Genomic DNA, 12500 nt, shown 5'->3' on the forward strand with positions numbered 1-12500 from the left:
TAATGGTTCTTGTAAGGATGTGGAGTGTTCGAATGAACGGATAAGAAGTCTTGGATGGACTTGGATGGTTCGCAATGAAAGGATAACGGGTCCCGTAAGGACGTGGAATGTTCGAACGAATGGGTAAGAAGTCCCAGATGGACTCGGATGGTTTGCAATGAATGGATAAGGGGTCCTGTAAGGACATGGATTGTTCGAATGAATGGATGAGAAGTCCCGTATGGACTTGGATTGTTCGCGATGAATGGATATGGGGTCCCGTAAGGACGAGGATTTAGCACAATGTTTAATGCAAGGCTTAAATAATGATTTGCTTGAGCCTTTTAGACAATACTGTATCAGTTCATCACAAACAACCCTAAATTATCACCTTTCAGCACAATCCTAAATTCTCCAAAACAAACAACGTCGTTCATTCTGAACGTACCTAGGTTACTCAGGTCAAAATCAGACCGAGTGCCAGTGCCACCTCACCTGAAAGGGCACTCTTAATCGCCCGTAGCACAGCCACTGGTCCCTACCCCACGTCCTAAGACCTTATTGTTATTCCCAAGGGCCATGTACCTCTCAGCACCATCTCAAGATGACCAAGGCATCCAGATCCCAGGGAAAGGAGGAGCTCAAGTTCAACATGGATGCTGGGAAGGAGTTGGAACTGATGGGCCAAGGACTGAGTGAGTGGGTCCAAGAAAGTATAAATGCTGCTAAGGAAGAAAGAGAGGCAGGGAGAGCAGAGAAGGAGAAAGAAAGATTGGCTCAGGAGAAACAGGAAGAGGCAGAGAGATCAGAGAAGGATAAGGAAAAATTAGCTCAGGAGAAACAGGAAGAGGCAGAGAGGCAGAAGGAGAAAGGCAGGGGAAGGAGAAAGAAAGACAGGAAAGGGAGAAAGGAAGACAGGAGAAGGAGAAGGAAAGAGAGGACGGGGAGAAGGAAAGGCAACATCAGCTTGGCCTTGCAGCCCAAGGAGGGTGTAACCCAGTAACCACCTCCCCACACTCTACCCTCAGCAGTATCGGCTCCCTCATAAGAAAATGGGATGAAGTTGAACCTGAAGCCTTGCTAAACCATATCGATCAGGTCCTGGTGGCCTATAGGCCCTCTCCTGAAGAAGTGTCCCTGATCCTGGGGAAGCACCTTGAGGGAAAGGGTGCCATTGGTGGCAGTAACTATGACTCTATGAGAGAAGCTTGCAGTCAAAAGTTACAGAGCTTCATACCTCTACATGGTTCTCGCTGGTAACTTGCTGCGTTTACACAGCAAGGCCAAACTGAAACTCACCCTGCTACTGGGAAAGATAGGGGGTGTACCAGGTAACTAGGTGAATTCCTAGAAATGTCATCCAATCAACCCCTCCTGAAAAGGAGTGTGTCTCAACAATTTGGCTCAACCCTCGCCACAGGAACCAGCCAAAACAAGGCTGGATCCAGTGTTGAGACTTGCGCAGAGAGCAGCACCCTGAGGATCATTCACCAAGACATAGTAAAAGCCTTTGAAATCACTCCTGACCATTGGATGAAGCAATGGAGAAACATGCCAAAAGAAGCGGGCCAAACCTGGTCCGAGTGGATGTTCAAAAAGACCTAAGCCTTAAAACAATGGCTAAACTCTCTCAAAGCCACTAGTGTGGAGGACATCCTCCAACTTATCCAGCTCGAAGACTTCCTATTCTATACCCTGCCAGCTCTTGCTACTCATCTATGTGATAAAGCTCCTACAACGGTGTCTAAGTGCTGTCGTTGGGCAGACTTCTGAGACACCAACCATCCTCATATTAGTTCCCATGGACAAAAGCTATACACCTCATTGCATGACTCAACAAACTCCCAACATCTCTCAAGAATGGACACCCCCCAAAGAAACCAGTGTGTGGATGCTGTAAAAGAACAGGGCACCCCACTGAACAGTGCTGCTTGAAGGCTGAGAATCAGCCAGAAACCCACTCAAAGTCCTCATATGGGACAACACCCCAACAAGCCATGTCTGGCTCTTGGATGAAAAGCAAAGGGCCTGCTCCCTCCACTGGGACAGTGTCAAACAAAGATTACAGTAGAAATTATTGCACTGCCTGTAAGGCCTATGTGCGGAAAACAAGTACACCCGCCATTGCTTTGGCAGCTACAAACCCAAAGTCCTTAGGCCCTCCAGCTGAGGGTGCAGTACCTGTGAAACCTCCTAGAGGTAACTACCCAGCATTTGATAACTCTGGCATGCAAATCTCCCTGATAAGGGAAGAGAAAGTCCCCCATGGGGCTAACAATGACCGACGTAAACTTGTCACAATTGAAAGCATCAATTATCTTACAATGATACTCCCTACTGTTCAGATGAGAGTCATGAGACCTCATAGATCCAAAATCTGCACCCTTGTGTTAGCAACCTACATTTCTGGAGGTTATGATGTCACCCTGGGACAAGACTCCCAGTCCTCTCCAAATTATGACAATCCACGGGTCCAAACCCCTTAAATCATTCATCAGGCATGAATAAGCCTCACATCCTGCCTTAAGTCCACTGCCAGTGCCAAGCTTCATCTGAGCAAATTTAAAATCTTTCTGTGCCAGGCCTGCCCTATTGCTAGTGCCAAGGCACCTCATAGATCTCCCTCCTGGAGATCCAAAATTTAACACAAAATCACTTCCAGTGCCACTCGAGTGTCCTGGATAGTACCATGTTCTACCCATCGAGGACGTCAAAGAGATGCCAGAATTGATTCCTGTGCCTGGGTCTACCTTAGCACCAGTGCCAGAGCACGCCATAGATCCTCCTTTGAGAGATCCCAGTCTGGATCGTCTCTCTCCCACCGGCTTGGCATCGCTACCAGTGCTGGTATGAAAACCAACCCAAAGCACACTCGGGTCCCCTCTGGATTCCTCTGACCACAGCAGAAGCTCACCCAAACGTGTGGTCTCGAAACTTGTGTCTGAGCCGGTCATCATGACTTGCGAGCCTGTCATGCCCACCACAACCTCTTCTTCTCTTTCCCAGTCCTCCTATAACATGAGTATGAGTAAAGATTCTGCCATATCTCAACTGGCTGATGAACTCAAGGAACTGCGACAACTCATGATAGAGCTTGCAAAGAATACCCCTCCTTCAGCTGTCAAAGAAGCTGGAACAGATGGCACTCATGCATCTTCCTTGGACTTGGTTCTGCTAAGCTCCTAAAAGGGGTCAGCGGAAGAAAGGTCACGGGCATAGAAAACTCCAGGTAGTCTAAAAGAGAGCCGTTGAGTTCCCCTGGCACTAGTGCCAATCTGGCACAGTGCCTCACCTTTACCTTACGGAGAACTTTGGCACCTCTGTCCAGAAAAGGATGCCAGGTTCCTTCATCCATTTATTTTCCTTATAACTTTGTAATGCAATTCCTTCTTGTAATGTTCTATTGTACCTCTTTGATAATTTTTTTTCCTCTTCAGATCTCTTAATTTAACATTTTTTTTTTTTTATGGCAACCTTGCCCATTCATGAATCCCTTTTGTGAAGCCTTATAACGGTGCAAGACCCTCAAAGAAACGTGGTCCCACCGACATCCAGCACTGCCTACAAGGAGCAAGATCGTAATCTTCTGAAGTTATGTAAGGGCATTACACAGGCGCATCGTCCTTAGATGGTTTAGAAGCTTAGAAGACGCTGGAAACTTAACTAGGACACTTCCATCCTCCCTTGGCCCCCCTGAGCTGCCCCTTGCTGTCCCCTGCGCCTGTCCAGAGCGTAAGTTACTTTTGTATTGAGTCCCTTTAAAACTACCCTCCATTGCTGCCCCCCCCCCCCCACAAGATGAGGAATCCGTCTCCCGACGAAGGTATTGTACTAAAGTCAAGGTTCTTATGTCAATCACGTTCCTGTAACCCTTTTAATTTTTTTTATTTCCTTTCATAGTGCAATATGCCTATAGTGAGACCTGTATTGGTTTTATTTTGTGTTTTGTTAAGTTACAAATCAGTAAAGTGAAGTGTAACATAATTGTGTAAATCAGTTATCAGAATCAAGTCATTTTGTAGGCACCTTCTGTGCAATTCCTTGGTTCCTTGATCAAAGCGACTTACTGCAGCTAAGTAACCACATATACTCTCGATTGCAGATAGGAGTAAGCCTGTTGTGGACCTGTTATCATCTTGTGTGCACAGTGGCATAGCAACTGTTTCCTCTCCACTTCGTTGCCCTTTGAAGTGGGCCCCCCTTTGAGTTTCTTCAGAGAATTAATCATTTGTTTGTTTAACATATTATACAACAGGATTCTGTTTATCTGTCTTTATTTACGTTTCCAGTCCTCTAATATGTGTGTTTTCTAATGTAAATATAATTAATTAAGTGGAACCTCAGCATTTACCTATTAACTTCCCCCTCCCTAACACCTCATTGGGCGGGTGAGTACCATTCTCAGCCAGCACTCTGCTGGCCCCGCGTTTGATTCTCCAACTGGCCAATGAAGAATTAAGGGAATTTATTTCTGGTGATAGAATTTCATTTCTTGCTATAATGTTTGGATTCCACAATAAGCTGGAGGTCCCATTGCTAGGTAACCAATTGGTTCTAAGCCACGTAAAATAAATCTAATCCTTCGGGTCAGCCCTAGGACAGCTGTTAATCAACTCAGTGGTCTGGTTAAACTATGGTATACTTAACTTTAACTCCCCCCACCCCCTCTTGACGAAGGCCATCAGCCGGAATCTTTTGCGTATGGTTTTAACTGAATCCCTTTCTAGAGTCAGATTTCACCTGCCCAAGGTAAGTTTATCAGCCTTCACCTTACAACCATATCAATATATATATATATATATATATATATATATATATATATATATATATATATATATATATATATATATATATATATATATATATATATATATATATATATATATATATATATATATATTATACATATATATATATATATATATATATATATATATATATATATATATATATATATATATATATATATATATATATATATATATATATATATATATATATATATAATAATGTGTGTGTGTGAGAGAGAGAGAGAGAAAAGAGCAAGTTTAGTATGCTAAACTCAACAGTTAACCATAAAAGCAATTTCCAGTCGTCAATAGAGTGCTCAGTGGTAACAATGAAAAATATATTATTCATATAGGTCTGGCGATAGAGGTTATAATAACTACTCAAAATTCTAGTGAAAATTTTTCAAAGTATATTCGAATTAATAATGCTCAAAATAATCAAGAGAAGAAAAACAAATGTTCTCTTTCTTAACAGGGATAAAATCCCAATTAAAGAAAGAGAAAAGAATTCAATGAACTTCTACACTGAATACAGCCTTATAGAAGATAATCGTGGGAGGAAATGTAAGTCACCTTCAGGTGACTAAGAATCTTTATATATATATATATATATATATATATATATATATATATATATATATATATATATATATATATATATATATATATATATATATATATATATATATATATATATATATATATATATATATATATACATATATATATATATATATATATATATATATATATATATATATATATATATATATATATATATATATATATATATATATATATATATATATATATATATATATATATATATATATATATATATATATATATATATATATATAATAACATTATCCATACAAAACCCAGAAGACTCACCCGAAAATGAAAGTCGTTGTGGGAATCGGGATCACCAACCGTCATCTCAAGTAGGGTGCCGCTGTCGGGCCGACCTTCGCCGGGCGTTTCGACGATTTCAAGATCCCAACTTTTCCGCGCGAGATGAGGAAGGTTGTCGTTCTCGTCCTTCAGGCGGACAAGCACCGTACCTGTGCCTGACGCGAACAAGAGGGGTAAGGGGAATAGAAGTTGGAGTAGCTCGATATTTCTATGCAAAAAATAAAAAGGTAATAAGGCAAGATGACCGCACACCCAAATTCAATTATAGAATAGAGCTAAGCCATGCCATGGATATCACCAGGAAGCAAGACTAAATGAAGTTTGGTTATAATCCTACAGCATAGGTGCTTTGCCCACCTTAGTGCTCTGAGATATTTATAATGAAACGAGCGTTTGCAAGTTTTGATTAATTCTGCTGAAGTACGTTACTTTCACCCTCTAGCATTAACAGTAAAAATTAGCCAAATAAATTATAAGGATAACCTGTAAATTTGTCATTGTGAAAAGGATAATGACATTCATGCAGTATGTTGTGGAGCCTTTAAACAGCTAAATCCTTTTTAATTTTCTGTAAAAGAAAACTATTGAGATGGCTTTGTCTGTCCGTCCGCACTTTTCCGTCCACACTTTTTTCTGTCCGCTCTCAGATCTTAAAAACTACTGAGGTTAGAGGGCTGCAAATTGGTATGTTGATTATCCACTCTCCAATCATAAAAAAATCAAATTGCAGCCCTCTCGCCTCAGTAGCTTTTTTTTTTTATTTATTTAAGGTTAAAGTTAGCTATGATCGTGCATCTGGCAACTCTATAGGACAGGCCACCACCGGGTCGTGACTGAAAGTTTCATGGCCTTGGCTCTTAAAGCATTATACGTTGTACAGAAAACTCGATTGCGCCTTGGAAACTTCGTCTCATTTTTTATTTGTTTTATATAATGGACAAGATGGGTTCCAAAGAAACAAATAGTCAGCTCCCAGCCGATGAAGAAGGTCCACTGAAGAACGTGTTTGCCACGTTTCAATATCTGTTAGCTTGCTCTTCACACAATCGAACACATGCACGCACATTTACATGCTCCCACTTGAAAGCGTAAAAAAAAAAAAAATCATAATTACTATGGCATAAATAGAAGTCTTTTAATATCTGGATTGAATAAGCTAATACATCTCATTTCAGGCTCCCTATAATTGTGATATTATTATAGGATTTTGTGTTTACGAAAGAATGGGGGGTAGATTCAAACGAGTTCATAATTCATGATTCTGAACTGTTTTTCCAGTTCAAGATAATCTAAATAGAGAAGACTAGACTTTATTTTATCATCACGTGTTACAACAGAATATGGCCTACTCCTATTTTGATACAAAGGAGAGTGTAAATCAGACAAGAGAGAGAGAGAGAGAGAGAGAGAGAGAGAGAGAGAGGAGAGAGAGAGAGAGAGAAAGAGGAAGGAGCTCTGATTGGATGTCAGGTTGAAAAAAAAAATCTAATTCCAGGTCTTCTGAGTCTTCCAAAAGGGGCAAAAGCTAATCATTATGAACCTAATGCACTGGAGGAGTTTCTTCATCAAGAAGCTTTGTAAAGGAAAGGAAAACTACCTAGGGAGCGAAAAAGTGGCATTCAGTCAGTCAGACAGACAAACAGAGACATTCACTATTGGTTCATTCCAAGCATTATAAATCTCCCTGCTTTGAAATAGAGGCGCCTTTGCTATTTACGAGTCTGAACCACAAGCATGAGTGCTCTACCTCCTTTTAACTGAATTCCTTTACGTTTAAACAATATAAACATACATTTACCGTTTTTTTATATATGTATTTACCGAAGAAGTGTGAACCTCTTTTGTGTGCAAACTTATACATACCTGATCGAACCTCAGGCCTTGACTAGACTCGAGTTTTATGTACTGTAATAAATCTAGTTGTCTATGTGAAATAAATGAGAAAACCTGAGGTCATATAAAACTCCGACATGAAAAGGAAAACATAAGAGTGGGAAGGGAGATGGATACAGTCCTCCAAAACAAACACTAACAAAAAGCATAGGCAAACACATATACTCGTATACTGCATTTGATATCACAGGACTGGATTGCGGAGTTAGGGCCGCTCAAAAACCTCAGTGTTTGACTTAACTGGTAGACTTTAATAAAAACGTATTTCTAGTTTTTACTGATTTAAAAGCCCACGTGATTATATTGTAGAAAATTGATTTTAATGGGTGAAATAAATGGTAAAATTGACCCTTGTCTAGCCTAAGTTGGTGTCAAGAGACTGAAAGTTCAAAGACAATGCGTCATGGGCTAATGAGAGGATGAAAGAAGGCAAGATGAATTGAATGCATGAATTGCCATCACATAAATACTGAGGTAGTTGTGCTTTAATTTCTGTTAATGCTGAATTATTCATTTTTGAAGATACTGAAATGGCCACAATGACTGTACTATGATGAGATAAGAAATCCAGTGTTTATGACCAAATAGGGCTTGAAAGGAAAAAAAAAATTCTCTTTGTTCTAACTAAAGGCAACAATAATATTCCATCTACAGAAATCACAGAAAAAGATATTTGTAGAACGTAAATCTCCACATTAATTACGAGTAATACACCAAAGAAAAAGGAAAAGAATAATATAGATCAAACTGACCCTAAAATGGAGGGGTATTACATTTCTAGCAGCCCCTTAAGTGGCCTCAGGACCTCGAACCTGTGATGTTAAGTTTGAAAAACAGGCAGGAAGCGGAAGTGTATTTGGCCGTGTGACTGTGCCATCATAAGGGAGATGTCATGAGTCACAAACAATCGTCTGTGCCAGGTAGAGACGATGACCATGGCGTTTAATAAAAATGGCAATAAACCACTGATAACATAGAAATCTCTTGACCCAGGAGCACTCAAACACAAGGCAAGTTACATTCACAAAATTTTGTGAGTAAGTAATTTACTACCCTCTGATAGACCAGAAATGGGTTGGCTTGTGGGTGTGTTTGTCTGTGCGTGTATGTGTGCGTGTTTGTGTGTAGGTTTCGCTGTTGTGAAGAGAAAGGAACGTAAAGTGGTAATAGTACAACTCAAAGTCAAACTCCACAGACGATTAAGAAAAAAGATTAAACAATAGTTCCTTACACTGTATTCAGTCATATTAACTAGATCAGCAAAAAAAAAAAAAAAAAAAAAGTGAAACTATATTATTAATTAAAGTGAATATAATTTTCAAAGTAGGTACGGAATGTGAATTTTGCTCTCAAAACAGGATTTCAAAATTAGATTTATAATGATAACCATTACGGAGTCACTTCTACAAAAGTCTCCTTGACATAATGCACAAGGAGGTTTATGCTGTGAACTTAGTCTGCCATTCAATTTTAATTTCCTTTTCCACTTTCTTATCCTCATGACAATTATGTTTAAGAAGACAGTGAGACAAGCATATAAACCCAAAACAGGCTCGAATAATTTATGCAATGAGAAAGCGAGAGAGAAATGCAATATGAATGTCTAAGGCTTTTATTTTGTTACGAAAGACCTACCTCTCAATAATATGCAAATCGGTGACAGAATTTCATATACGAGTACTACGAGTTTAATGGTGCACTCTACGCTGTGCTGGAACCTGGCACTGCCCGTCATGATTTCCCTTCCCTCCCGATCCCCTACCTACCCAGGAGGAAGATGGATGTGGCATGTCACCCGTACCCACAAGATCCAATCGGAATTTATTATTATAGATTGCACAAAGAAAAGCTCGAACTAGTAGGCCATGACTCTTATGCTAAAATGCATAACAAAAGATAGAGCCTGTCATTTATGTACGTTAGCATAATGTCCCATTTGCCTGTTTATGTATACACGAGACATATTTTGTCAGTGGTCAGTGAAACGTTGTTTATAGAACGTCTCAAAATCCAACAGCTTCCCATTTTTATTCAATTCGCAGACTAACAACACTAGAATTTTAGTGCAGACATATTTCTTTTTTGATAACTTTAATTTCTCCTGTGTCCAATTAACATTAACATTTTATAATCTCAGAATTCTAAACTGTTTCCAGAGCATAATGAGATGCATTTTATATTATTGTAATTATCATAATTTTCTTCTAATACCTTAGAATAATTTAAGTTTGTTGACTTTATCCTTAGCAGAAATTACGAAAAAAACAGACAATTTCCTATTGAATATTAGTGTAATTCGTAAGTTTTAATGTGACTAATTCGTAAGTTTTAATGTGACCCCAGAACAAAAAAAAGGATAAATCTGAAATATATCAAGATATCAGAAAAAACATGTTCTCCATAATTTAATTTTTCGATAGAGAATTTTTTTTTTTCACTTCAAACTGGGCATTTTTTTTTATTATACTCAAGTGTAGATTCTATTTTCGTAAAGTTTGCGTCAGCTGTCTTTGGCCCTTTCACTATCCTATTTCTTTGAAATCAAAGTAATTTTTTGTGTCCATATGATGCAAGTTCAATGTAACAAGTACTTAGCTATCCCGTGACTCACTCTTTATGTGTTTCAGCTCAGGTTTTGCATCTCATTGACTGTTAACATCTACGTATTACAGTTTTATGAAGGTTGTGTAAGTATGCCTTTCAGAGCTCGGCTACTTAATCAAAATCTTTGTTTACAATTCGTGGCCAGCATATTTGATCAGAATGATTTGTTTTCCCATCTGATTATAAGAATTGTTCTGAGCGTCGAAACTTCGACAAGAGAGATTGTCCTTTTCCGCAAGTTATGGTATAGTTTTATGTATTCTTTCTAAATTTACATAAAGTGGAAATGCATATTACGTAGAAGAAAGATATTATGTTTTGTTGTTTTATATTTAGTTGTGAAAAGTATTGTGTTTGTTGTTTCGTGTATTTAATTGTATACGTGTAACGGCGCTCAACTACCGGACATCAGTTGTTCAGTTGTTAGTTGAACGTTTGGTGTTGGTCAAGGACAGCCATGGAGCCAGTCTTGACACAGCCTTGGTGCACTGTAGTCCTATCTAGCAGGGACTCAAGAAAAGGGAATGCAGCCATAGTTGTCGGTGCCTTCAAGTCAACTTAAGTATTCCTTTTCATCCTAAAGTTCATTTGGTGAGATTTCCTTTAGGAGATATGCATATCTAAATGTAAGGAGAATTTCTTGAAGTGTGCTTTGGATGAGGGTTATGAAGTAGAGATTGTGCTCATGCCAATCTCATTCTAATTCTCTCTGGGAATATTGAATGCACCATTTGAACTAACAGTAAGTTTATATCATTTATGTCTTGGATTACTACCACGATGCAGTGTTTTAAATGCAATTTGGAATAGCCTATGAGTGAAGTCACCTGGGTGCCGTTGTATAAGACTTAGGCTACGATTAGGTTAGTACGTTTCAAATCGTTTAGGCCATATGGTTACACTTACAATTTGAAATGCTCTACTTGTTCTGAACGAGCCGCATTATTGAGTGACCCGGTCGTAAGTTGCTAGGTAATAACTTGTCGACCCATAAGCATTAATGATTACCTCCCTGAGGCAATTAGATCTGCAGTGACACTGACTTCATCCTCCATATTGCGGTTATTGGTAATGAATGTGAGAGAGCAAATAACCTAAGAGGAAGCTAACACTAAAATAACTTCGCCCCCAAAGTTTTCAGTTAATGACTTCACCTGCTTGCATCTGCATGCTACCACCTTTGGCTGATTTTAACATATAACTAGCACATGCTCACTATCGATCGCATGTGCTAGTTTCTTGTTAATAGTTTTGATGTAATTAATATTGAAGTTGTATAACAGGAGTAGTATTTACTGCGATCCTCTTAATGCAGGTGGTTCCAGAATCTGTCTTCGGAATGATCCTCGTAATGCAAGTGGTTCCAGAATCTGTCTTTGGACTCTTTCCGCCAAGAATTCTTCCACATCCTGGGGAATCTCCCATTGGAATAAAACATATTCTTGAAGACGTCTTCACAACTCCAGGATCCTTTGAAGTGGTCTTCAGCTTCTGAAGAACTCCTGGATAAACACCCACTGGATTATCACGGCTTCCTGAAGAAGTTTTCAAGAATCCAGCTATCTTCAGCTCCTTCTAATGCAACCTCACGAATCTTGAAGTTTGTACTGAAACAAACAAACAAACAAACGTTTCATGGAGAAATCCAGAAACTGTCTTCGGAATCATTCCACCCAGAATTCTTCTACCCCCTGAAGGACTCCCGGAGAAACGCCCATTGGATTATAACGTCTTCTTGAAGGCATTTTCACGACTCCTGGATCCTGTGAAGCCGTCTTCAGCTCCTGAACTGATTCCTGTCGGATCCGCTTCCCTTCAAGAACGTGGGCTTCCCCCGAAGAAATCTTCGAAGCCTTTCTTCTCCAGGAAGGACTAGAAGCCTTCGAAATTCATCTCCAGGAACGTGGGCTTCCCCCGTACTTACACAATACTAGAGAACAGAGTTTTATGGAGAAGAAATCGGAGACGAAAGGCTTCGAAGAGCCTGGAGATTGTCTTGAAGCCTATGGAAGCCCCAGAAGCCTTCGGAATTCCCAGAAGCCTTCGAAATTCCCAGAAGCCTCCGAACACGCAAACAGAAGCAGAAAGAAAACCAAGGAAATTAATATAATAGATTCCTCACTGGAGATAGTTCAGAGGGGACTAAACGTAACTCTTAAATTCGATCTTGCTGAAGAAGGCTAGCTCCCTCTGCAGTATGTTGTATTTTATTGATATCATCAAGTTTTTTCAGCATTTTCCTCTCACCCAAATCCTGATCATTAGAGTATTTTTTTTCTTCTACCGAATAAAGGTTCCTGAAAACATGGAGTTTTACTA

At 39.3% G+C, this 12500-nt stretch overlaps 1 protein-coding gene across 1 annotated transcript in view; it reads right to left on the reverse strand.

The window, feature by feature from the left end:
- LOC136839489 (neural-cadherin-like) overlaps window positions 1-12500 on the reverse strand; it is a 198536-nt gene that overhangs the window by 132381 nt on the left and 53655 nt on the right. The window contains exon 7 of the mRNA XM_067105624.1: window positions 5664-5839. Within this exon, the coding sequence (XP_066961725.1) occupies window positions 5664-5839 (176 nt within the window). The remainder of the gene's footprint in view (window positions 1-5663; window positions 5840-12500) is intronic.

This window comes from Macrobrachium rosenbergii, chromosome 1 (genome assembly GCF_040412425.1).
Source record: "Macrobrachium rosenbergii isolate ZJJX-2024 chromosome 1, ASM4041242v1, whole genome shotgun sequence".
Taxonomy (NCBI): domain Eukaryota; kingdom Metazoa; phylum Arthropoda; class Malacostraca; order Decapoda; family Palaemonidae; genus Macrobrachium; species Macrobrachium rosenbergii.